The sequence below is a fragment of the Xenopus tropicalis genome, chromosome 2, assembly GCF_000004195.4.
Source record: "Xenopus tropicalis strain Nigerian chromosome 2, UCB_Xtro_10.0, whole genome shotgun sequence".
Lineage (NCBI taxonomy): Eukaryota > Metazoa > Chordata > Amphibia > Anura > Pipidae > Xenopus > Xenopus tropicalis.
Genome location: NC_030678.2, coordinates 136,074,488 through 136,098,859, shown reverse-complemented (window position 1 = coordinate 136,098,859; position 24,372 = coordinate 136,074,488). Strand labels below are relative to the sequence as shown.

Sequence of the window (24,372 nt, the reverse complement as noted above, 5' to 3'; positions counted from 1 at the left end):
ACTCCACTATTTCTCCACCTCAAATTTTAGCCTAGTCAATTTTTGTGCATTCCCCCACCCCAGGCATATTGCTTTGCAACATTTTTAAATAGGCTGCATTCCCACAGGTTATTTTCAAAGTGCCAGTTGGGTTTCTGTTTGGCTTGGCGCACCTTAAGCACAGGGGAACATATTTACCAAATTGGGTACAGTTGTTTTTATATTTTTTGTCAGTATTATAATTATTTCTATCTCCAGAAGACACAAAGAGTAAACTACTTCATTGTAATGAAATAAGGATGTATGCTTACAAAGAACTGCATTTTTATTGTGTATCAGCAGTTCTTCATGTATAGCCATGTTTGTTATTTCATCTGTTTTTCTCTACTCCCATATGTATATAGGGACTGGATTTATACTGTATACCTGAAATTTATATTATTGTCATTAATATATTTTTTCAATATTATTCATATTTATTATTTAGTATTAATTGTATTTTTAATCCAGCCTGAGGTGCCAAGCACAATGCCCTGGAAACAAATAAGTACAACACAAAGGGCAATTTTGGAACCCTTAGTACACTTGCTCAGGGACATAGATAAATGTTAAAATAATTTAGGCACTTTAACAATATACTTTGGCCATACATACAGTACACAGATGCAAATCCATGCTAGTGGAACTACATAAAGCAAAACAATGATTCTTTATAGCCGAGGCCTCTGTAATATTTAATATGAAAAGCTCAAGATAAACATATATTCTAATAAAACATACTATTTATATATATATGTACAGTTATACACAGAGCAGCAAATCCAATGACATTGCATCAAACAGATAATATCTTGTACAAATGTATGTAGGCTCTTGATATTGTCCACGTGAGTGTCAGAAGGGAAGTTGCGGGTTAGAAGATATCATCATCACAAATGTCCAGATACACATCAAAGGCCTCACGGTTACAGTTTCCTTCTGGTGTGAAGACATATTTGTGAAATGTTCCATCCACACAGACCGCTGCAGGTAAAAAAATATTGTTATGTGTCTCATATATAAATTATATATATAGGGGGCACTACATGAAAAACCTGGTCACTGCTCCTACTTCCCTTTCCTTTACTGCCCTAGATTCTAGAAGGTCGAAGACACATGGGGGTCAATGCAACTTTTTAAAAAGGCATGGCAACTAATTGCCGTGCCACAAATTGAAATACGATTGGTCACGGCAACTTGTAAATTAGCCTCTGGTGGCTAAATCACTGCGATTAGTCGCCCCATGTGTTTTCACTCTTAATAGTACAGTGTGTTAAGCAAAAGCCCTGTAACTAGAGACTTATTTAGAGAGTGCTCTTTGTGGAGAGCATGCAGGGCAGGTCTCCCATCAGTAAACAGACACAGGTCACATAACCAAATACTGTAAAACCTGCAGCTCCCTTTTACGTGTTACCATTAAAATAGCACGTTGTGTCCAAACAGTCGCCGACATGACTGGCAGCCACGCTGAAATAACACTAAAGCACATCGAGATTTATCCTGAGTGCAGATGCGAGGACGATTCTGGTACTGTGTCATGTGTGCTTTCCCATAATTTTACTTATTTTAATCATCAAAAAAATTGTAATTCTAAGCAACTTTCCAATCAGTGTCATAAATACAAGGAGACACACAGGTCTACCTAGCTGCTGACTGGCTTCCATCAGAATTTCCAAAATTGTAACTGCATCTCACATCTCACAGTCTGGGAAACTAGGGTTACTATTAGGGTTTTGGGTACCTTTTACAGACACATTCCTTCTATTTTTCGAAATGTATAATGCAACGGAAAAGACATGCATAAAAATAACAGGTAATGCAAGTATGAAAGTCAGAAAAGATCCAAATGATACCTGTCTTTTGCTAATTGTCACATGTTACTTTTCAGATGTAGGCCTTTTTTTTGTATGGAGGCATTTTGGTATCCTTATTTTTATTTAAATAAGTCAAAAATTTATTGGAGGACAGATATCCTCCTATTACCTATGACTGAGTTGACATTTTTGGAGGTGTTCTTGCCAAAAGCACAGATACAGGCAGATTCTGCAGGCACAGTAAAGCTGGCCAAACTCCACTGTGAATCCACATATTGACCGATCATAGGGCCAACTTTTCCTACACGTGCCAAACTGGCAAAAGAAAACAAAAAGTGTATTTATGCTTACAACTACAATACAGAGCTAATTAGTATTAAAAGAGCACTTCATGATCAACAAAATTGCAACAGGAATATAGTTTTTTTTTTTTAAAAAAAAGCCTGCTTATCAGGGCCAGAACTAGGGGTAGGCAGAAGAGGCACCTGCCTAGGGTGCAAAGATGAGAGGGTACCTCTCCTGCCTACCCCTACATGCACACATGGGGGGAAGTTGCAGGTGCGAGGTGTCTGACCGGGTTGCCTAGGGCACACGGTAGGCTTGGCCCACCCCTGCTGCTTATATAGTAGCACCCCCTGCTTTTAACTCTTTCCTCTGCTCACACTGTCATGTCTCAAGTTCCCACGGGTCTTTAAGAGCAATATACATTGTGTAATATGTAGTAAAAGAGAGTCATTAAAATGTTTAAAAGTAAGACACTGGAATACTTGGAATAATCCCACGCAAACATGAGGAGAACATACACGTTCCTTGTGGATAGTGCCCCTGTCTGAAACTGAATTCTGGTCCCCAGTGCTGTAAGAAGGCAGTGCTAACTGCTGTTACAACATCTACAATTCTAACAGACATTTACCTCTATCTGTTTTGGACATACTGACCACAGATGCTATAAAATATATTGTACATACGCTGATCGGCGGTTAAGCTTGGTATCCTTCAGGGCAAATATATGTACAGTGCCTTTATCACTGGAACTGCAGAGAAAGGAGCTGTCATGGCTGAAATTTATACTGAAAGATAAAAGTAGTAAGGGACATCACACAGAAGTAAAATCAGTATGCTGGATTCTATGTGTTCTCCACTACTCGTAACTATAAATGTGGGTTGTGGACTCACCAGTACAGAGTGGCTGGGTCTGTTCCCCGACGGAGTTCCACAAGCTGTTCCCGTGTTTGGGTGTCAAAGAGACGGATTAATGTTCCTTTGCGTGAGGCAGAAGCTACCAGAGTTCCCTGCTGATTGACTGCCAGGCATCCTAGTTCACTCTGATGAGCATTAATTGTGAATGGTGCTGATGAACTGCCAGGCTTTGCATTACACAGATCCTGGACAGAAAATATCATGTATTCATTTACTCCATATGTGTTTAATTGGTCACTAAACCCTAAAAAGAAATATGGCTAGAAATGCCATATATTATATACTGAACTAATTGAACCAGCCTAATGGTTTTGCATCTCTATAGTAGCAAAGATCGAGGCCTTTAAAGTTGACATATGGGTTCACCATACTGGAAACAGTTAGAAGTGTCAGTGACACTCACATGTTCAGTGTGCTCTGGGCAGCCCTTGGGAAGCTAAGCTTAGGGGTTGTTCCAAATTATCAAGCAAAAAAATGAGGTCTGCCTACAATATAATTTGGTGCTACAGGGCTGGTTTTTAAATTCTGATGCTAAATGCACTGGTTTCAGAGCTGCCATGCACAAATAATCTATATTACTAATCAGCCTTATATTATGACATTTATATTCTATGTATAAGTATATTATACATCGGTCCCTAAGTTCAGTAACTGAAATCAGCCCAGAGAATGTGCAGTAAATCAGCAGAAAAGAAGATGGGAAGCTACTGGGGGCATTTATGGAGGCATTTTTTGTTCTTACTAAAGGACAATGGTTGCTTGGGCTGGTGACGAAGCCCAAAACAAAATGTACAACATTTCTAGCCCACTTCTTTAGCTAAGCTTTAGTTCTCATTTAAGCACTATTTCCAGATGATATTAGCCTGGTATTGACACTTACCACAAGTTGAAGGCTGCCACACTTATGGCCTGGGAACAGCAACAGTTGCTTCTCCAGACTAGGGCATAGGTCACAAAGACCTGGGAAATACATTATAGCAAAGCATATATAAATACAACAGAAGTAGAAGAGACATTTCAACAATTAGTCCATCCACTTGTTAAGAATGTATGAAAGACTTTACCTTTGGGGTTGTCCCGTGTGTCAAATTCAAAGAGTTTGGTTGGATTGTCGGGAAAAGAATAGACATAAATTCGATTCTTCAAGGCTATGACAATCCTGCATTATTATAGAGAGTTAGAACTTTCTGGCAATCCTAATACTAGAATGGTATAATAGAATATATCAAATGTGACTAAGCAGTGCTGTTTGCTGCATTGTTGAAAGCATTTAGATTTTGCATTTAGAGTTTCGTTTTTCCTGTCTATTCCTTTGCATACAACAAAAATAACAGCATAAAAAGATAAAGCATGCTGCGGGAGCATACAGACCTCTATTACTTGATAATAATAGGTACACATAGGTACACATAGGTGACAGACTTGCTTCACATGTAATTGAATTTAATACACTGTCAGTATGATGTATTCAGAGACAATTTGCAATTGGGCTTCACTTTCTATTTTTTTGTGTGTTTTTTTTTTTTTTTTTTTAAAGGAGAAGGAAAGCCTAAGTCACTTTGGGGTGCCAAAATGTTAGGCACCCCCAAGTGACTTTAATCGCTTACCTTATACCCCGGGCTGGTGCTCCTGTTAGAAGAAAACCGCACCAGCCCGGGGTAGCTGTGAGCGCTTCCCTCTTCCGCGCTGGCGCTCTTGCTACCCTGGGCTGGTGCAGTTTTCTCCTAACAGGGGCACCAGCCCGGGGTTATAAGGTAAGCGATTAAAGTCACTTGGGGGTGTCTAACATTTTGGCACCCCCAAGCCTTTCCTTCTTCTTTAATTATTTAGCTTTTTGTTCAGCAACTCTCCAGTTTGGGAGTATGGTTTTAAATGAGAGAGTGAAAGATGAATAGGAGAGAGCCTGAATAATAAGAGAAGTAATACAAATTAACAATAACAATGTAGCCTCGCAGAGCAAGAGTTTTTGACACCTAGAATCAGTGACCCCCCCTCCCAATTGAAAGCCGGAAAGAGGTATAAAAGGAAGAAAAAAAAAAATTGTACTACGACCATTCTATAACATATTATACGTTAACTTAAAGTGAACTACCCTTTTTAAGCAGAGGGAAATGTACATGCAGCAGCCCAGAGTACCGTTCTGCATCTTCTTTCATTCTTCCAGTTTTGCCCCATTGAGCTTGGGTGAAAACATGCACAGTTCAGAACTTCTTAATGAAATTTATGTACTGCACACGTTCCCTCCTAAATATTGTGCAGGGGACAGATAGGAGGAAAAAAATGGAAGCACAGCACACAGTAAATTGTACCCCAGGGTAATGCATTGTCTAAAGAAGAGAGGCCCCAGCCCAGGGTAACAGGTAAGCAACTAGAATCACTGGGGAGTGCCTAACAACTTGGCAGCCCCCAGTAACTTTACCTTTCCTTTAATTATAGCAACTGCTGTCTAAATAATCACATCGATTTAATGTGTGGCTATGTCTGTACAACCAGACCAGCACCCTTGTACTCACAGTAATTAAGAACAAGGGTGTTTTCATTCTCTTATGCTCAAATAGGGGTGGTGTGATCCTTCTATAAGCTGGAGTACAAACGTATACAATACTCTAGCGCCCTGCAGTGTCACGCTACCTCCAGCCCAGTGTGACAGGATCGGCTTACTGCCCCCCTTCATGTAAGCCACTTCAAAAATGTCTGAAAATTAGTAAGAACTCCTGGCCTGGGGGGCGGGGGTGGGGGTTGGAGGCAGTTTTGTATAAAAATAACACTGTGACTTTCCATTATTTACACTGACATGTTGATACCTATTACCATAGAAATGTGGATCACATTAAATATATTAGTGCCTACCATTAGCTTTGTAAGTCAGTAGTAAATTTGAGATCACTCAAAAGCTTGCTCTAACGGCCAGCCTTCTTGGTTAGAAGAACACTGATTTTACATGATGTCAAAACATAGAGAGACTCACTTCTCAGATCTAAGGCGCACACTCAGCACAGGTTTAGTGAAGGTAAATTCAAGGACCAACTTATCTTTCCCATCACGAGAATCGTCCCAAATCAATACTGAATAAAAAAAGAGCATTAACATGAAGTGAAGAATAACTTTTATGTCATATTATAAAAAATGAAAAACAAATGCATTACCTGATATATCTGAGAATTTTGGATTACTTCCACCTCCCACCAGAGCCAGCAGATTGCATCTGTGCAACATCTCTACTTGTCCTACACTGCCCACCTGCTCCTGATCTGAAAGACATAAGGTAAGATAAGACAGAGTATTTGTGTATACCATTCACTGCTCTTGCTTTCACTCACCAAGGTGCCCTTTCTCCATGAGGGGTTCAATATTAAAGATTCGCACACCTGTCTCCATAGCACAGCAGAAGCAGCCTAGGAACAAGAGACACACACCTGGATTATATAAAGAAGAAGTAAGGCCTATTAAAACTATAGGTACCTGCAATACAGTAATAGTTATCAGCTCTAATACTGTAAGGGAGGTGGCAGACAGGAAGATTAGTTGCCCGCGACAAAACGTCGCTAATTTCCCCGAAGTGCCATTCCACCGAAAAGAATAGCCCGTGGGATGGCATATGCATCTCTTCAGTTTTCTGAAGTTGCCTTACAGGAAAACTTTAAGCGACTTCGGAAAACCAAAGTGACGCATATGCCATCCCACCGGTGATTTACATTCTTGCTGGTGGGATGGCATTTCGAGGAGATTAGTTGCCCGAAGTAGCGAAGATTTACTGTGGGCGACTAATCTTCCCATCTGCCACCTCTCTATGTAGAGATCTACTTGTTTCCTTAAACAATATCTGTTTGTGTTTTTGAAAAACGAATTTCAATGCAGGATTCTGCTGGAGAAGCTCTATTAACTGATGTGTTTTGAAAAAAAAAACTGCTTAAAATTCCAGCAACCCCCGGGTCTCCAGATAAAGATTAAAGGGGTTCATCATCTTTTAGTATGATGTTGAGAGTGCTGTGGCAATTTGCAATTGGTCTTCATTAGTTATTGTTTGTAGTTTTTAAAAAAAAAAAAGTTTTTATTTAGCAGCTCTTCAGTTTGGAGTTTCATCATCTGGTTGCTAGGGTCCAAATTACCTTAGCAACCAGGGAGTGGTTTAAACGAGAGACTGGTATATGAATAGGAGAGGACCTAAATAGAAAAATAAGTTTAAAAAAGTAATGATAACAAACTGTAGTCTCACAGAGCAAAATATTTTGGCTACTGGGGTCAGTGACCCCCATTTGAAAGCTACAAAGAGTTGAAAAGAAGAAAAATAATTCAAAAACTATAAAAAATAATGAAGACCAAGTGAAAGGTTGCTTACAATTGGCCATTCTATAACATACTAAAAGTTAACTTAAAGGTGAACCACCCCTTTAATATCTCCAAAATGCTCACTGCACACGCACAGTGAGCACTCCACAATATGTTATTATGTGCATGCATGTTGACATCAAATAACACACGGGATATCCCGGGGGTGACGGCTTTGACAATGTCTAATTTCAGTATTCAAGATCAGATCTGGGCTAGTAATTGTAGCTGACATCCATGCTGTTAACCTTCCCATAAACCAGGGGTGGCCAGACTTTTCCCATTGGCGAATGACCGATGACTCCTCCCCCAAGACACAGTGTACGTACGCATTCACGGCGCACTTCCGCATCCCCCAGCCTCGATGCAGTCCACCAGAAATCCATGGGGAATCGACCGGTGGACCGCGTTCGACGTCCTGGCCACCCCTGCTATAAACTATACTTCTGGTACAGATGTATTTCCAGACTTAGATATAGACTGTCCAAACCAGTCCCACAGCTAGCACATTAGTAGCTGATTCACTGACACAGCCTTTAGATGACAGATGACATTCTAACATTGGTTTTCTGCCTTAGTTTGTGACTCAAGGTTCCTTTAAGGCCCAACATTTGTCAGAAATAAGTGTTTTCCCTTAAAATGTTACACTAAAAGGCTGTGCTTCTGGCTAATGAAAGCCAATTACTAATTATTCGCTTTAAGCTACTGCCCAGGTGCAAGCCTTGCCCACTGTGCCCAGCGTTGACCAACGAGCCCAAAGCATATTTTAGGAAGCACATAATGTACCACAGTCCATCCCCTCAACTTACTCTGATCCTGGTTAAACCGCAGCCCATTCACACCACGTTGCTGAGCCATAACGTAAAGCACCAAATGGCAGTCGCAAAGAAAGAGAATGTATAACACCCGCAATAGCGATATAAGGAATGGCGTGACTGAGGAAGCGCGCTCCCGGTCTCACTAAGCACCATCTATCTGCTCAGCGACAACGGGCTCGGTACACCGGGAGCAGTTCTGTTTTAGCGAGTACTTCCCTTGTTTACATGACACTGACTTGTTCCTTCTTATTGGTGGAACAGACCCGATGACGTTTCGCTTGCTATCGAGAGTCACGTGACGAGACAAGAAAGTTGGCGCAGGCGCGTTTAGTTCTTTCGGTAGCGCGGCTCTGCCTACTGCGTATGGCGCCTGTGTCACATGCAGAGACGTCAAAAGAAAGTGCATTTGCTTATTTGTCTTACGTTATATTCTTTTGGATGCTGAATTGTTTAAAACACTAAGGGAGCAATGAAGGTTTGTGTATTATGAGTATGTTTTAATTGTTCCAATGTTATTTTAGTGATAGTTTGTGCTAAAAAGTTGACAATATATTTACAATATATGGCCAGGGGGCCAAACCCCCCCGAAATGCCATCCCACTGGCTATAATGTAAATCGCTGCTGGGCTGGCATATGTGTCACCGAAATCGCATAAGTTTCCTCTCAAGACAACTTTGGCGATTTCGGCAAATCGCTGTGGCGCGTATGCATACCTCCCAACATTTGAAAACCGAAAAGAGGGACAAAAAAGAGGGCAATTTTTTGACCACGCCCACTTTGTGGCCACGCCCCAATTAACACACCCCATTGTTTTCTAAAAATACTCCTTTTATATAGTTGAAATGGCAGGATCAGATGCAAATGTGCTATACCCTCATACTGTACTACCTAAGGAAAAATATAGCAACTCCTACATATAAATACAAATATAGAGAGAAGGCAGTGAGTTATATGTGAGTTCTAACTATCTACCAGTTTTGCCCCCCCACACAGGGGAGACTCATACACAGAGCCCCCCATACACAGTGCCCTTTATACACAGAGCCCCCCATACACAGTACCCTTTATACACAGTGCCCCCCATACAGTGTGCCCCCCATACACAGTGCCCCCCATATACAGTACCCTTTATACACAGTGCCCCCCATACACAGTATCCTTTATACACAGTGCCCCCCATACAGCGTGCCCCCCATACAGTACCCTTTATACACAGTGCCCCCCATACAGCGTGCCCCCCATACACAGTACCCTTTATACACAGTGCACCCCATACAGTGTGCCCCCCATACACAGTACCCTTCATACACAGTACCCTTTATACACAGTGCCTCCCATACAGTGTGCCCCCCATACACAGTACCCTTTATACACAGTTCCCCCCATACACAGTGCCCTTCATACACAGAACCCCCCATACACAGTACCCTTTATACACAGTGCCCCATACACAGTGCCCTTCATACACAGAGCACCCCCCCATACACAGAACACCCCCCCATACACAGAACACCCCCCCATACACAGAACACCCCCCCATACACATACGCGCTCCGACTCCTTGCGCTGCTTCTCTTATGTGGCTCCTTCGCCGGCGGTCCCAGGTCCTTTTATAAGGTTGCGCCCCGTGTGTACGTGTGACGTCATTATGCACGGGCGCAACCTTATAAAAGGGCCAGGGACCGCCGGAGAAGGAGCCACATAAGAAGAGAAGCAGCGCAAGGAGTAGGAGCGCTCAGCTTAAACCTTCTCATCCTGCTGTCGCAGATCGTTCTATGAATGTCCCGCATTTCTGTAATCTATTACGGAAATGTGGGACATTCAGGGAACTATCCGGGACAGCGGGACGCGCTATAGAAAGCGGGACAGTTGGGGTGTATGGCGTATGCCACCCCACCGGCGATTTACATTATAGCCAGTGGGATGGCATTTCGGGGAGATTAGTTGCCTGTGACAAGGGAGATTTGTTGTGCAGCGACTAATCTCCCCATCTGTCACAGCCCTAAAGTGCACTTATCACCCCCTCATATTGTTTCCCCCAGAAGTGCGAGCTAATACAGCTTGCATTGTGGTTGGGGGAAACAATAGTTTTTCTTGAAAAAAAGTAGCCCCCTCAGTGCTAGGCCGTCAGTGCTGGGATGGAGCTCCTGGTACAGGGGCCATGTTCAGTGTTCAGCTGGGGCCACCCCTGCCACATGCCCAAAGCCCTCCCCTGAGCATGTGTTAAATTTACTTTTAGAACGTCAGGAGAGGCAGTGGCAGCCCAGGGAAGCTCCTGCAGGCATTGGGTCTAGGCCGGCGGGGCCCACTAGGTTTTTTCCCAGTGCCCCACTAGCCCAGTCTGACCCTGGTCATGTTGTTTGGCACTCGTGCATAATGAGCGGATCTACCTGCTAGCTTATTATGCACAGGGCTGCCATAAGAAACTTTGGGGCCCAAATGCATGAGTTTAGGGGGCCAATGATATTGCTGTGGGGCCCAATAACCAGGCAGTAGTAGTTCATAAAAATATTACAAATAATTAAAGTGCTGATAAGTCAATTTCAATTGGGGGGGGGGTCACTGGAGTTAATATGTAAGTTACCTCAAACATGTCTTTAAAAGTAACTTCAGTTTTTGCATAAGTTGCGTAAGTTTTAAATTGAAGTAAGTGTAGGGATTCCCCTGCTAAAAAAAATTAATGTAGGAGACGCTCTTTTCATTCAGTAAATAGATCCCAATATAAACCTCTGATTTAACTGTATAATAACCAGTCATTCCCCTGCTAGAAAGTTCATGGAGGAGACGGTCATATCATTCAGTAAATAGATCCCAATAGAAAAAGCTGATGTTACTGTATAATAACCAGTCATTTCCCTGCTGGAGAGTTCATCTAGGAGATGGTGTCAATATATATATATATATATATATATATATATATATAAATAGGCATGAAATGACGGTGCCGTCATTTCATGCCTATTTAACTATCTTTTGCACAGGCACCCAGATATCATCAATATTTATGGTGTGCAGCTTCCTAGCACTCAGTATTATATATATATATATGGACAGAGAGCCGCACACACAAGGACTTAGCAAAACAAGTGAAAAAGTTTATTCAAAAAAGATCCAACGTTTCGAGTACCAACTGTACTCTTCCAAACCACCTGGTTTGTCCCTGAGGAAGAGTACAGTTGGTACTCGAAACGTTGGATCTTTTTTGAATAAACTTTTTCACTTTTTTTGCTAAGTCCTTGTGTGTGCGGCTCTCTGTCCATATATTGCCTAATTTTAGCCAGCACCCAGGGCGTTTGAACCACCATAGGGTGTGCTCCACTCTTCTTTGTTTCTTTATATATATATATTACTTTAAAACTAATTTTTGGTGTTACTGTTCCTTGTTCCTAAACTGGTAGAAAGGATTAAATAATGGGGATCTGGAACCTGCACTGTACACCCGCCATTCATCAGATAGTTAGCCCAGTGTTAACTTTGCACTCTACATTTATTGCACCAAATAAAACTGCTCAGCACTGACATCCCTCAGAGGACGTCTAAGCTGACATAAATGCAGCTTGCACCCATTAACAGGCAGCGGTAAAACAAGTATTTTAGCCCAGACAGTGCAAACTTTTGTGGCCAATGACGGCAGGCACAATGAGGTTCAATTTCAGAAAAAAACTTCATTTTGTGAAAAATGCTTACTTGCACCTATGGTTTGCATTTGACACTTTATATCCATTTGTAGACATGACGGGGGTCTTACTATTCTGCTGTGAATAGCCGGTGAAGTAGATATGGACCCCTATTCTGCTCTGAGTAACCTGGGGGTGTTAATGTAACCCAAGTTCTGATGTAGGCCCCATACAACTTATTTGTCTGGGGCCCCCTCATGAACACAAGTGTGCAGTACCAAATTTTAGACCATGCCCCTTGTATGCAATAAACAAAAGATTAACTAGCAGGAAGGGAGGTTATTCTAGGACAAAAGGTTAAACTTTATGAATGTGGAGGTAATACTATGATACAAACTCACCGATCATTTTACTGAATAGCAGGGGGATTAGAGCTGGGCGGTATGACCAAAAATTTATATCACGGTATTTTTCAAAATTATATCGGTATCACGGTATTTGACGGTATATAAATAAAAAATAAATAATAAATATTGGTGGCCCCCCCCACAACCCCCCCCCCACAACCCCGACCCCCCCCAACACCCCCCCCACAACTCCAACCCCCCCACACAACTCCAACCCCCCCACAACCCCAACCACAACCCCCCAACCACAACCCCGACCCCCCCAACACCCCCCCCCACAACCCCAACCCCAACACCCCCCCACAACTCCAACCACAACCCCCCAGCAGAACTTACCCAACTTGTGGTTCCTCCAGCGATGCGTCCTAGCGACGTCGCGTGCGCGTTGACGTCACATGCGCGCTGATGTCACATGCGCACGGGCGCAACCCGGATATAATTGAAGAAAAATAGCAGGAGGCGCGCATACCGGTGTAGCGGTATGTTTAAAAACCATATCGTTTTTTTTTTTAAAAACCGGTATACCGCCCAGCACTAAGGGGGATTACTATAAACTAAACTGACCCTGCAAATGCTGGGGGGCACAGAGACTAGGGGGACATTGGAACGCTAATAATTAGGCATCCCCACTGCTGGAAAGTTCATGTAGGAGACGCTCATATCATTCAGTAAATAGATCCCAATATAAATAGTTGATGTTACTGTATAATAACCAGTCATTCCCCTGCTGGAAAGTTAATGTAGAAGACGCTGATATCATTCAGTAAATGAACCCCAATAGAAACACCTGATGTTACTCTGTAATAAGAAGTTCATGTAAAGAGTTCTACTAATTAATGTGCTAATTAATTAACATTTAAACACACAGTTTATTGGGTGTTCAATGAAATTTGCCCTAAGTTTAAACCCTGCAGTCCTTCCTGCCCCTACTCTGTGCTGTCTTTGCTTGATATGGAAGTCACGTGAGTTTCTGCACAAGTTAACAAAACTACGTCAATTTAGAGGCCCAAAACTAGACAGTGTTAGTAAAAAAAAATAGTAAAAAAATGTGCTAATAGGTCAGTCTTTAAATTTGGGGGCCGCAAAGCTTATAAGTAAGTTGCGCAAGTTTCTTAGAATGTAATGTACGTTTTTGCATAAATTATTTAAATTGCGTAAGCATAGGGGTCCAATGATATTGCTGTGGGGCCCAAAGACCAGTCCCCTGTTGAAAACTTAATGTAGAAAATGCTTAAATAATTCAGTAAATAGCTTCCAATATAAACAGCTGACGTTGCTGTATAATGAGCAGTTGAAATCAGTAGTCAATAAAATAGTTGTAAGTGTAAAATAAGTGTGTTTTTGGTGTTAAAGGAGAAGGAAAGGCTAAGTCACTTGGGGGTGCCAAATGTTAGGCACCCCCAAGTGACTTAAATCGCTTACCTTGTACCCTGGGCTGGTGCCCCTGTTAGGAGAAAACAGCACCAGCCCGGGGTAGCTGTAGGAAGTGCTTCCTCCTTCCTTTTTCTTCTGCCGGCGAAATCTTTGGGCTGGCGCATGCGCGGTAGAGTGAAACGCCGACTTTCTTGTTTAAGTTCGGCTTTTCACTCTACTGCGCATGCGCGCGGCGCTACAGGAAGGAGGAAGCGCTGCTGCTACCCCGGGCTGGTGCTGTTCTCTCCGTACAGGGGCACCAGCCCGGGGTAAAAGGTAAGTGATCTAAGTCACTTGGGGGTGCCTAACATTTTGGCACCCCCAAGTGACTTAGCCTTTCCTTCTCCTTTAAGTTCTGACCACTGCCCCACCATATTGCAATAGTAGATTAAAAACAACACTACTTTTTTCCTCTTAATTTGTAAGCTTGAAGTTATTTTTGTTTTTCATGCCTTTGACTGTACAGCAGGGGGCAGTCACAAGTCATAAATCCTTGTTCTGGTAGGATGTTTTATATAATTGGCATAAGAACTGTGCAAGATGCCTATATTAGTCACTGGCATAGATTTTGATTTAGTCTTTCTCCAGAACAGTGTCTGACACATGTTTTTCTTAGATAGGTTATAAATTACAGCATGGCTATATTTAAATAAACATGGGAATTGTTGGCAATAAGAAAATCTATGACCATGAAGCAGACGCTAGGACTTCATTTGAACTAATATTGTATTCCAACCCTAAATCCTTCTGATTTCACAAGCCTATATAGTTCTGATCACTACTCCGACAACTTAGATTTCCATCTGCCACAACACAGCTTTGTTTCTATCATTTATTTATCATCATTATTTTTTATGTGGCATTACCCTGTTTTCACGGTTGATTAGCCCCATTTGACTACATGGGCAGAATTCCTACAGCGTGGTCCATGTTAAGAAAAAAATGTTGTCATGAACACACTTTTTACTGCAGCTACAGTTGCCACCTTTTCTGGAAAAAATACTAACCTTTCATTTTTGCCTCTATTCCCTATTAATAACAGTGGCTTCAAACATCATTTTATCAGCTAGGCCTTTACAATACCAGCTAGGTGGCAACCCTGGTTGCAGCATCTGGGCATCCCATCTCCTATGCCCCCCCTCATTCCCACTATGTACACTAAGTCACTGTAAGATGGAATTTAAAGGCTGCAGCTCATATTGATTAGCAAATATATCAACTTACTTACTAGCAATAAAACAGACTATCACAAAGGAATGCTTGTCTTACATCAGGGCACTATGCCCCAACATTTTATAACTGTAAATCTCATGGCCATGCGAGCCACCCCTACTTAACATCCTGCAAGAGTGGGCATGTGATAGCAGGTCGCCTTATATCTCTGCTCCAGGGACCCCTTGCCAAATGCAGAAGTTTAGAAGATTCTAAGACCTGACAAGCATTACATTATGCTGCTGTGAACAACCTCTGCCTTGAATACCTACTTTTATTATTTACCTAGGAAACGGGAGGGGGGGTGCCTTCCAATCTCCTGCCTGAACCCATTTATTTAACTACTGCCGTCATGTTCATTGTATAGTGATGAAAATGCCATCTTCACGGGTCCCCAGATAAAGCAGCATAGGTGCAGGGGGCAGCTAACTGAAGCAGGGTGGAAATTAAATTGTTTATGCCTGTAGGCAGAAGTTAAATAAATGGGTCCAGGTAGGAGATTGGAAGGTTATGTTAAACCACTGCCAGCTAGGGCACTGTGTGAATGTGTTGGAGCTTTAGTCAGTAAGGTCCTTGGTACAATATAAATTAAAGCTTATGAGCTCAAAAGCCTTGATATGTGAGTAGATTTTAACCCCAGTAGAGAGGGGTTTTGTGTGCATCTTAAATACAAAATGTATCCTACTAGAATGCGGAATCATCTTTTACACATTCTTCACTAGCTTCAAAAACACATAGGTGTGGAATCAGAATTCAAGAACAGAAAAGCTCAGCACAGGCGTATAAGTAGGTTAGCCTAGGCCAGGAAACAAGCATCATTATTATTGTGACCAAATAAATAGTTCAGGATCACAATCAATATTCAGTAGTGCCAGGACTAAAGATAACATGGAACTGAGCTCTAAGACCCATAGCCAAAAATAACCTGCATGAATGTAGCATAGATTGTTGCAGAGCTGCAAATGTGCATACATATGGATATTAGCATCAAGGATGCTCATTATGATACCTGCTGGACTTTGACTCATGCAAGGGGCACAACATTACCAAAGGCAAACTGTGATCACAGACTTCTGTGGTAAACAAAGATAAAGATGACAGTGACGCATTGCAGTGACCCTATAATTATCATTCATCACTTCTGTGATATTTTTATGAATACACATATTTAGATTTTATGATTCTGAATGTCAGCACATTTATATTCCCTGCCATTGTTATTAATAGGGAAGAAATACAGAGACAGAAAGGCCAGAATATTTTTCCACAAATGGTAGCAACCCTAAGTACCTACTGCCATCATATATATATATTACATCAGTGGGAGAAGATTGTTGAAAACTTCACAATGACCAGTGTTAACTGCCATAAAGATGTTTGATAATGTATGAAATAAATGTAGCATTCTATTAAAACCCTGATAAATATTGATTCTTATAATTTTTTTTCTTTCATCCAACAGAATACTGCTTGTTATAGTTTGAGTTTCCCTGTGATAGCACAGATAGCATATGATAGAGTATATAGCATATACATCTTTATCTGCCAAGCCTAACATGTGGTGTCAAAATGTGCGGGTGTCCATCAAGTACATCATCAAGTCTGGTTTCCATTTGAATCTTTACATTCTGTTTGCAGAAGAGAAGCAATGAAGGCTTGCTTTTATAGGTGTACATTCTTGACAGGCAAAAAAAGCAAGAATGATAGTAATAAAACACCCAAGGAACTATTTTGTTTAGCATGCCAAAATAAGGAGGCGTATGATATGGTCTATAACATTTTTTAATTTGTGCCCAGCAGTACTTACTTCTGAATTGCTAGTATTGTTTGTTATTGGTAGCTGCACTGGTGCAATTTCCAGTGTGGCACTGATCAGCCCCTATATTGTAATACATGTTTCTATGGTTTCTTTGCCTAGGAAGGGAACTACTGCAGTTTACAACATAAATGTGATTTACACAGGGCTGTGGAGTCGGAGTCAAGGAGTCAGAGTCGGAGGCAATTTTGGGTACCTGGAGTCGGAGTCGGCAAAAAATGAACCGACTCCGACTCATACTAAATTTAAATGGGAATAAAAAAAAAAATAAAGCAAGTTTAAATGTCCCAATTCACAAACAGTCATAATTAATTACTTCTCTGCTATAAGAATAAAGCCCAATGCACGCAGTGCATAAACGAACACGTTGAGTGACCATGAAGCTTTTCATTGACTGTATGAATGTATAAAATACATTAGCATATTAAAAACAGAGGAGTTGGAGTCGTGGAGTCGGAGTCGGAAGTATCAGAAACTGAGGAGTCGGAGTCGGAGAATTTATCTAACGACTCCACAACCCTGGATTTACCCATCCACAAAAAACATCATGTTTCTACAGGAAAATCAGCGCAACTCTGTTTGATCCTACTTTTAATTTCCAACATTTTTTCTACTCACTTCTATTTCAACTGTTTAATTATCCATTTATTTTATCCTATTGATAAGAAATTTCCACATTCCATGCAATGAAACTTACAGTTATACATGTCTCCACTCCACAGTCCCTGCTTATCAAAATTGTTGCAAAAGTACAAAAGTAATAGTTGTAATGGTTGTTGAACCAAATTGTTCTGTTTTAATATAATATTGATTCAGAATTGGTCATCAGTTGCAGTTTCGTGACAGAAATTACATTACTAAGCACCAATTATAACTGATGATGTCACTAAGGATTAATTATACCAGATGACAACACTAAGCACTGTTACAGAGATATAATTTACAGGATACTCTTGGCTCTTGTGTAATATATAGAGAGATTTAATCAGTCCCCCTCAGAGAAAAGGACAACTCATGTGAGCTAAAGGGAAGCATTCAACACCATCCCTTTTAAACACTTGAAACAATATGGCAGAAAATGAAAACACATAGGGGCTGATTCACTAAAGGTCAATAAATGCTTATCGCATGCTTTTTTGCGTTAAAAAGCATGCGATAATTAAGTCCCGATTCGTCAAGGCGGTACTTAAAGAAAATTGTGGTTGGTGAGCTTTTGGCAACACAACATGGACTTTGCAGTAGGATTTTTTCAAGTATGTGTGGGCCCTAGAGTCATGCAGCCTCCAGTTTTCAGGGAAATGGTCATTTTCAGAACAGTAGTTTTCCGAAAGTAATGGTTACGTGCATAAAATCGTATGCTAATATAGCAAGCGGCGAAATATATCACGCGCAGTGGGAAATAACACACGGCGGAAATTAACGCAAGAAAAACGCTCATCGCAAGTTAACGCAAAGAACATCGCGTCTTAATTATGATGCCTATCCTTAGTGAATCGAGCGTTAAGTCGCAAAAAATAAGAAGCAATTACATTTTTAACGCATGCTATAAATAGTGCTTGATTTATCGCCCTTTAGTGAAATTTTAACAAGCATCTCACAAATGTATAACATCCATACAACAAAACCAGTTATGTGTAAAGTTACTTAAAGAATGAATTGAAATGTAAAACAAAACTTCGACAAAATTGTAGACAAAATGTACTTGGGACAAAAGGCACCCAATACTAAAATAATAAAGTTAATATAATTCTGACAATGATTTCCTTTTGTAAAGTTGCCCACAAATAGCCAGTTTCACCCATACAGCTACTTAAATGCCGCACGTCATAAATGAGATGGCACTGGCTGTCAGGGCCCAAGTTGATAACTTGACAGTTTGCCAAATTCTAGCTGCGGACACTTTAGGGGTCATTTACAACCCCAGGGGGGGCACAAGTGCAAGAGCACTAAGGGGCTTGTCGAAATAGGACTTGCACACCCCTTGACACTGCACTCTGCACTGAGTGCCAGGTGACAGGCGTGCCTCCCTTCACCCACCCCTTTTCAGTCTAGATTGGCTTAATGCAAGCTGTTATGTCAGCATCAATATGCACAGTTATGTTAACTATATACTTGTTTTTAGGTGCACAATAACTAGCATGAAAACAGTCAGAGCATGGAGAGTGAACAGGGTATTTCCCTTCTGCTTTATTACTTCCGGGGCGCATGAGACATACATCACACCACGGTATTGCCACCTAGTGGCACGTATGTGAAATAACACTCAAATACATTACATCTCCTCCCCACTTAGATCAATTACTCCCATGTTTTTTCTCATACCGTGAACATTGGAACATCAGTGGAACTCAATAACTGTGAGGCCATATTAATGATAAAATAACCTACCGGACCAACCGTTAACTGCTTGAGTCTACACCCAATTAACATATTATGCAGTGCAGATAAAAACAAAAACTACAGATCTAATCTGTTAGGTGCCTTACGATTCCTCACTGGGAATCGCCTCTCATTTTGGGAAATAACCATAGCCGGTGCAACAAGCCCATCTGCATGTTGGTCTGGTGCATAAGATACAGTCTCATTAGATATCAAAGGCAGTTCTTGTTCCCTATCGTCTAATATTGGTGACACACTGTTATCCGCTGGCAACAGTTCGGTGGCTTTTGTGATTTCCGGGTGTCCCCCTAACATTTGATCTGCATGTCTTTTCCAGGTTTGTGTACTGTCCACTTGGACCGTATATGACACTGGTCCTGACTGGGAAGAGACAGTACCAGTTTTCCACTTTTCTCCCCCACGTCTATAATCTCTGACCAGCACGGAATCACCAACACCAAAGTCTCTTTCTTTCGCATGGAGAGCACGGTACGAACATTGAACTTCTTGGGCTTGCTCCACAGTCTGTTTTACACTTGGCTTTATTAAATCTAGTCGTGTTCTCAGTCTGCGATGTAAGAACAACATTGCCGGTGCTTCTTTTGTTGTGCTGTGGGGAGTATTCCTGTACTGTAACAGGAAAGCATCTAGTCTTTGTTGCAATGGTTTTGGTTCTTTGGATGCTTTTAGCGAATGTTTAAAAGTTTGTACAAAACGCTCAGCCAACCCGTTGGTCGCTGGGTGAAATGGTGCCGAGCGTACATGTTTAACACCATTCGATTTCAGAAAGCATTCAAATTCCTCTGAAGTAAATTGTGGGCCATTGTCGCTCACTAAGGTTTCAGGTATGCCATAGCGACTAAAAAGACCACGCAATACCTCGATCGTTTTGCATGACGTAGTAGAATCCATCACCAGAACTTCTGGCCATTTCGAGTGTGCGTCAACGACTACTAGGAACATGCGTCCTTCAAATGGCCCAGCGTAATCGATGTGGATTCGCTGCCAAGGGGATTCGGGCCATGCCCAGGGATTTAACGGTGATAGGGCTGGGGATTTCTGATTTTGTTGACAGGACATGCAGGTTTTAGATTTTTCCTCAATCTGCGAGTCGATATTTGGCCACCAGATGTAGCTACGCGCTAATGCCTTCATTTTGACTACACCTGGGTGTCCCGTGTGTAAATCCTCTAAGACTTGGGGTCTCAAATTTGGTGGAACGATAACTCGCTGTCCCCACATTAGACAGTCCTGCAAAAGTGATAGCTCCTCCTTCCTCATGAGATACGGTTTTAAAACATTTTCTGAGTCTTTGGTAGGTGGGAATAACCCGGTGGATACCATTTCCTTTACCTGACAGAGAATTGGATCTGTCCTGGTTCCTTTCCGAATATCACTGCTACTGACTGGAAGTGTATCCATTTTGTTTATAAAATAAACCTCTAATGCATCCTTTCTGTCCTTGTGGTGAACAGGCAGTGGTAAGCGTGATAAACTATCTGCGTTCCCGTGTTTGTCCGCACTCCTATACTGGATAGTGTAGTTATGTAGAGCCAACAGGAGAGCCCACCTTTGAAGTCTGGCTGCAGCCATGGAGGGAGTCGCTTTGTGTGGATGGAGTATGGTGGTAAGTGGACGGTGATCAGTCATTAAGGTGAAGTGACGTCCATATAGGTAAGTGTGAAACTTCCGTACTCCGAAGATTAATCCTAATGCTTCTCGCTCCAGCTGCGCATAGTTTTGCTCTGCCTTACTTAAGGTTCTCGAAGCGAAGGCTATGGGTCTTTCCTGCCCATCTGGCATCAAATGTGAAAGTACTGCCCCCACCCCATAGGGTGAAGCGTCGCACGCCAATCGGACTGGAAGTCTTGGGTCGTAGTGCGTAAGCACATTGGGTGTCAATAGCTGTCTCTTGATTTCCTGAAATGCACCCTCACATTCTGGAGACCAGTTCCATTTCACCTCCTTATGTAACATTGCGTTCAGGGGGTGAAGGACTGTGGACAGGTTTGGAACGAATCTTGCATAATAATTAACCAGCCCCAGGAAGGACCTGAGTTGGCTAACATTGACCGGGACCGGTGCCTCTACAACTGCGCGCAGTTTATTGGCGGACTTGTGGAGTCCCGATGCATCAATCATGTGTCCCAAATACTCTAATGAGTTTTTGAAAAACTCACACTTCTCTCTTTTTAACCGAAGTCCACATTTCTCCAGTCTATTTAGCACAGCCTCAAGATTAGACAAGTGGTGTGCATCGTCTCTCCCTGTGATCAGGATGTCGTCCAGAAAACAGTGGACGGATGGTAACCCCTGCAGTACTTGTTCCATGGCTCGTTGGAATATCGATGGAGCTGATGTGATGCCAAAAGGTAATCTGTTGTATACGAACATTCCCTTGTGTGTCGTGATGGTTAAGTATTTCCGTGAATTTTCATGTACAGGGATCTGCAGGTACGCTTGTGAAAGGTCCAATTTGCTAAACCTTTTTCCTCCCGCTAGTGAAGCGAACAGATCTTCAATCCGAGGTAATGGATAATGTTCGGCACATAAGGCTGGGTTTACCGTTACTTTGAAGTCACCGCAGATTCTGACATTACCTCCTTTTTTGATTACAGGCACAATCGGGGTTGCCCATTCACTGAATCGTACTGGTGAAATGATTCCTTGTTTGAGTAGGTGGTTGATTTCTTCCTCCACCTTGGGTCTGATGGCATATGGTACCACTCGAGCTTGGAAAAACTTTGGTTGAGTTCCTGGTTTCAGATTGATGGTAGCTGTGTAACCATTGAAAGTTCCTAACTCTTCACTGAAAACTTTCTCATGCTGTTTTAGAAGGCTGTCCAATGTCCCTTCGTTGCTGCGGTGTACTGCACTTATTGATTTGATCTCACGCCAGTCCAGATGAATTCGGCGAAGCCACTCGCGTCCGAATAGCGGAACCGCATTTCCGGTAACAATATACAGTGGTAACCGTGCACATTGTTTGTTTAGCTTAACGCACACCTTGATGACTCCTTCTGGCCGGATTACTTCGCCAGTGTATGTCTTGAGAACAACGTTTGTATGGCGCAGACGAATGTGACTTAATTTATCTCTATACAGTTCCCCTGAGATAATAGAAACTGCCGCTCCTGTGTCGACTTCCATCTCTACTCGTAACCCCTCAATTTTTGGTTGTATTTTTATTACCGCTGTCCCTTCCTCATTTTCCCTTTTCATTATGTTCCCTGGTGCAGGGTTTTTCGATGTTGCGGTAACGTTGTGTAGTGTCAGTTCAGACTCAGTATCCGAACTTGTCTCTTCATTCAGCCTTTCCGTCTCAGTGCCCATTTTGTGAATTGTTTTTTTCTTTGCCATTCCCTTACTTTTTACATAGTTTCCTTTTCCGAAAACTCTCGGTATTTTCACCTCTGTCTTTGCACCTTTACATGACCGAGCGATGTGGCCCTTCTTTCCACAATTGTGACACAGTTGGTCTTTGTAAAAACATTCATTTTGGGGATGGTTAGACTTTCCACATCTAAAACATTTTGCCTTTGGCGATTCTGATGCAAAAGACATGGCATTTACTTTCAATGAGTTACTTAAATGCTGTGATTCCCTCGATACAGCCTCCATTGACATTGCTATGTCCACGGCCTTTTGGTACGTGAGTGCCGATTCAGTCAAAAGCTTCCGCTGTATTGACTCGCTGCACAGGCCACACACCACTCTGTCTCTTAATGCATCGTTTAAATTGTCACCAAATTCACAGTGCTCCGCCAGTTTCTTTAATACAGCCACATACTGTGCAACACTTTCCCCCTCCGCCTGATTTCGTTTGTGAAACTTGAACCTCTCAGCAATCACAATAGGCCTGGGACTGAAATGCGCTTGCAGTGTGTTCACAATGTCTCCATATGACATAGTGCCGGGCTTAACTGGTGCAATAAGGCTACGTAAGAGTCCATAAGTGGATGCTCCCATTACGCTGAGGAAAACCGACACTGTTTTTCCCTCGTCAATGTCATTTGCTTTCACGAAGTGTTCAAAGCGTTCTACATACGTGGTCCATTGCTCTCTCGCCTCGTCGAAGGTATCAATCTGTCCAATGATCGTAGCCATCCTTACTTCTGGCTTGACAACTAGATATTGACCGCGGGCACGTTTCCCTCGTCGCCAATTTATGTTATGTCGGCATCAATATGCACAGTTATGTTAACTATATACTTGTTTTTAGGTGCACAATAACTAGCATGAAAACAGTCAGAGCATGGAGAGTGAACAGGGTATTTCCCTTCTGCTTTATTACTTCCGGGGCGCATGAGACATACATCACACCACGGTATTGCCACCTAGTGGCACGTATGTGAAATAACACTCAAATACATTACACAAGCTGTGCTATATTCAAAAAGCAGTCTGTAGGTCTCTGTAGCTATTTGCACAGTGCCCCAAGCAGTGGCCAAAGTGCAAAAATTGTGGCTTTTTTTGTAGACAGGAACATTCAGGATGATGCTGCAAGCATGGCTGATACTTTCTCCTTACAACAAGCAGAGGAGAAGTATATATAGCATTGCATCCTAGACAATCTTCCCAGAATGCACAGGTTTTTGTTGCGATCTGCCAGCAGTTTGGAAAAGTAAGACTCTGAGAGATCTTCAGCACACACAGCGCCTGCTGAAAAAGTGGCAATGACCTAATTAATGTAAGGGGCATGGCCTATTGATGCCACTAAAACAAGCCCTTTCTTGAATTACAAATCACTTACACTTACTGCGCTTATACACAAGGTACTCAGAGGGGACACTTTTTAAAAATGGGAGCAATAGCATATAAAGATGGAAGTGTTGGGGATAACTCCTGGGGAACACACACACTAGTGTAAAAATGGTACATTACTGAATTGCCCACAATTGCAGTGAGAAAAAAAAATATATATATAGTTATGTCAGACTCAGCTTTACTCTAGCCAATAGAGCAGCAAACCTGTGTTTGCTTCAGCATGCAAATAAACATGCTCTGACTGCTGGAACTTGCACAGCAAATAAGATTTGATCCTTACTGAAGTATAAACCTTATGCGTTTAAGACCAAATTTGCCCAAACTAACAAACAGTAGCTTCCAATTAGAAATTTTGTTTGAAAATTGCCAGCTGTTTTGTTGTTTGATTTTACTGTTATATTGAAAAAAAAAAACCTTAGAAAAATTTATTTCGGTTATATCATTTGAGAATACCCTTTTTTTCCTAATTAGAACTTGAATAGGGGCCATGATGGTATTGAAATGATATTTAGAAACCATTTACAGCAAAAAGATAATGTTCACTAGGATACACTGTGCACTCAGAGCACTTACTGATTTAT

The 24,372-nt window shown here is 41.9% G+C and overlaps 2 protein-coding genes across 4 annotated transcripts; both read right to left on the bottom strand.

The window, feature by feature from the left end:
- Nucleotides 1-685: 685 nt before the first annotated feature.
- On the bottom strand, nt 686-8,464 carry wdr45 (WD repeat domain 45). 3 transcript variants are annotated; one of them, XM_012956862.3, is made up of 10 exons: nt 8,171-8,461; nt 6,353-6,427; nt 6,179-6,283; nt 6,001-6,097; nt 4,097-4,191; nt 3,913-3,992; nt 3,009-3,217; nt 2,801-2,902; nt 2,002-2,147; nt 686-1,002 (listed from the first exon to the last, which is right to left on the bottom strand). In XM_012956862.3, the coding sequence occupies exons 1-10, from the start codon at nt 8,217-8,219 to the stop codon at nt 893-895; spliced, it is 1,068 nt and encodes a 355-aa protein (XP_012812316.2). In that variant the 5' UTR covers nt 8,220-8,461; the 3' UTR covers nt 686-892.
- Nucleotides 8,465-19,102: 10,638 nt separating this feature from the next.
- Nucleotides 19,103-23,156, bottom strand: LOC101733980 (uncharacterized protein K02A2.6). The gene has a single exon (XM_004912359.4). It carries the CDS (start codon nt 23,129-23,131, stop codon nt 19,103-19,105), a length of 4,029 nt encoding a protein of 1,342 aa, XP_004912416.2. The 5' UTR covers nt 23,132-23,156.
- Between the last annotated feature and the right edge of the window lie 1,216 nt (nt 23,157-24,372).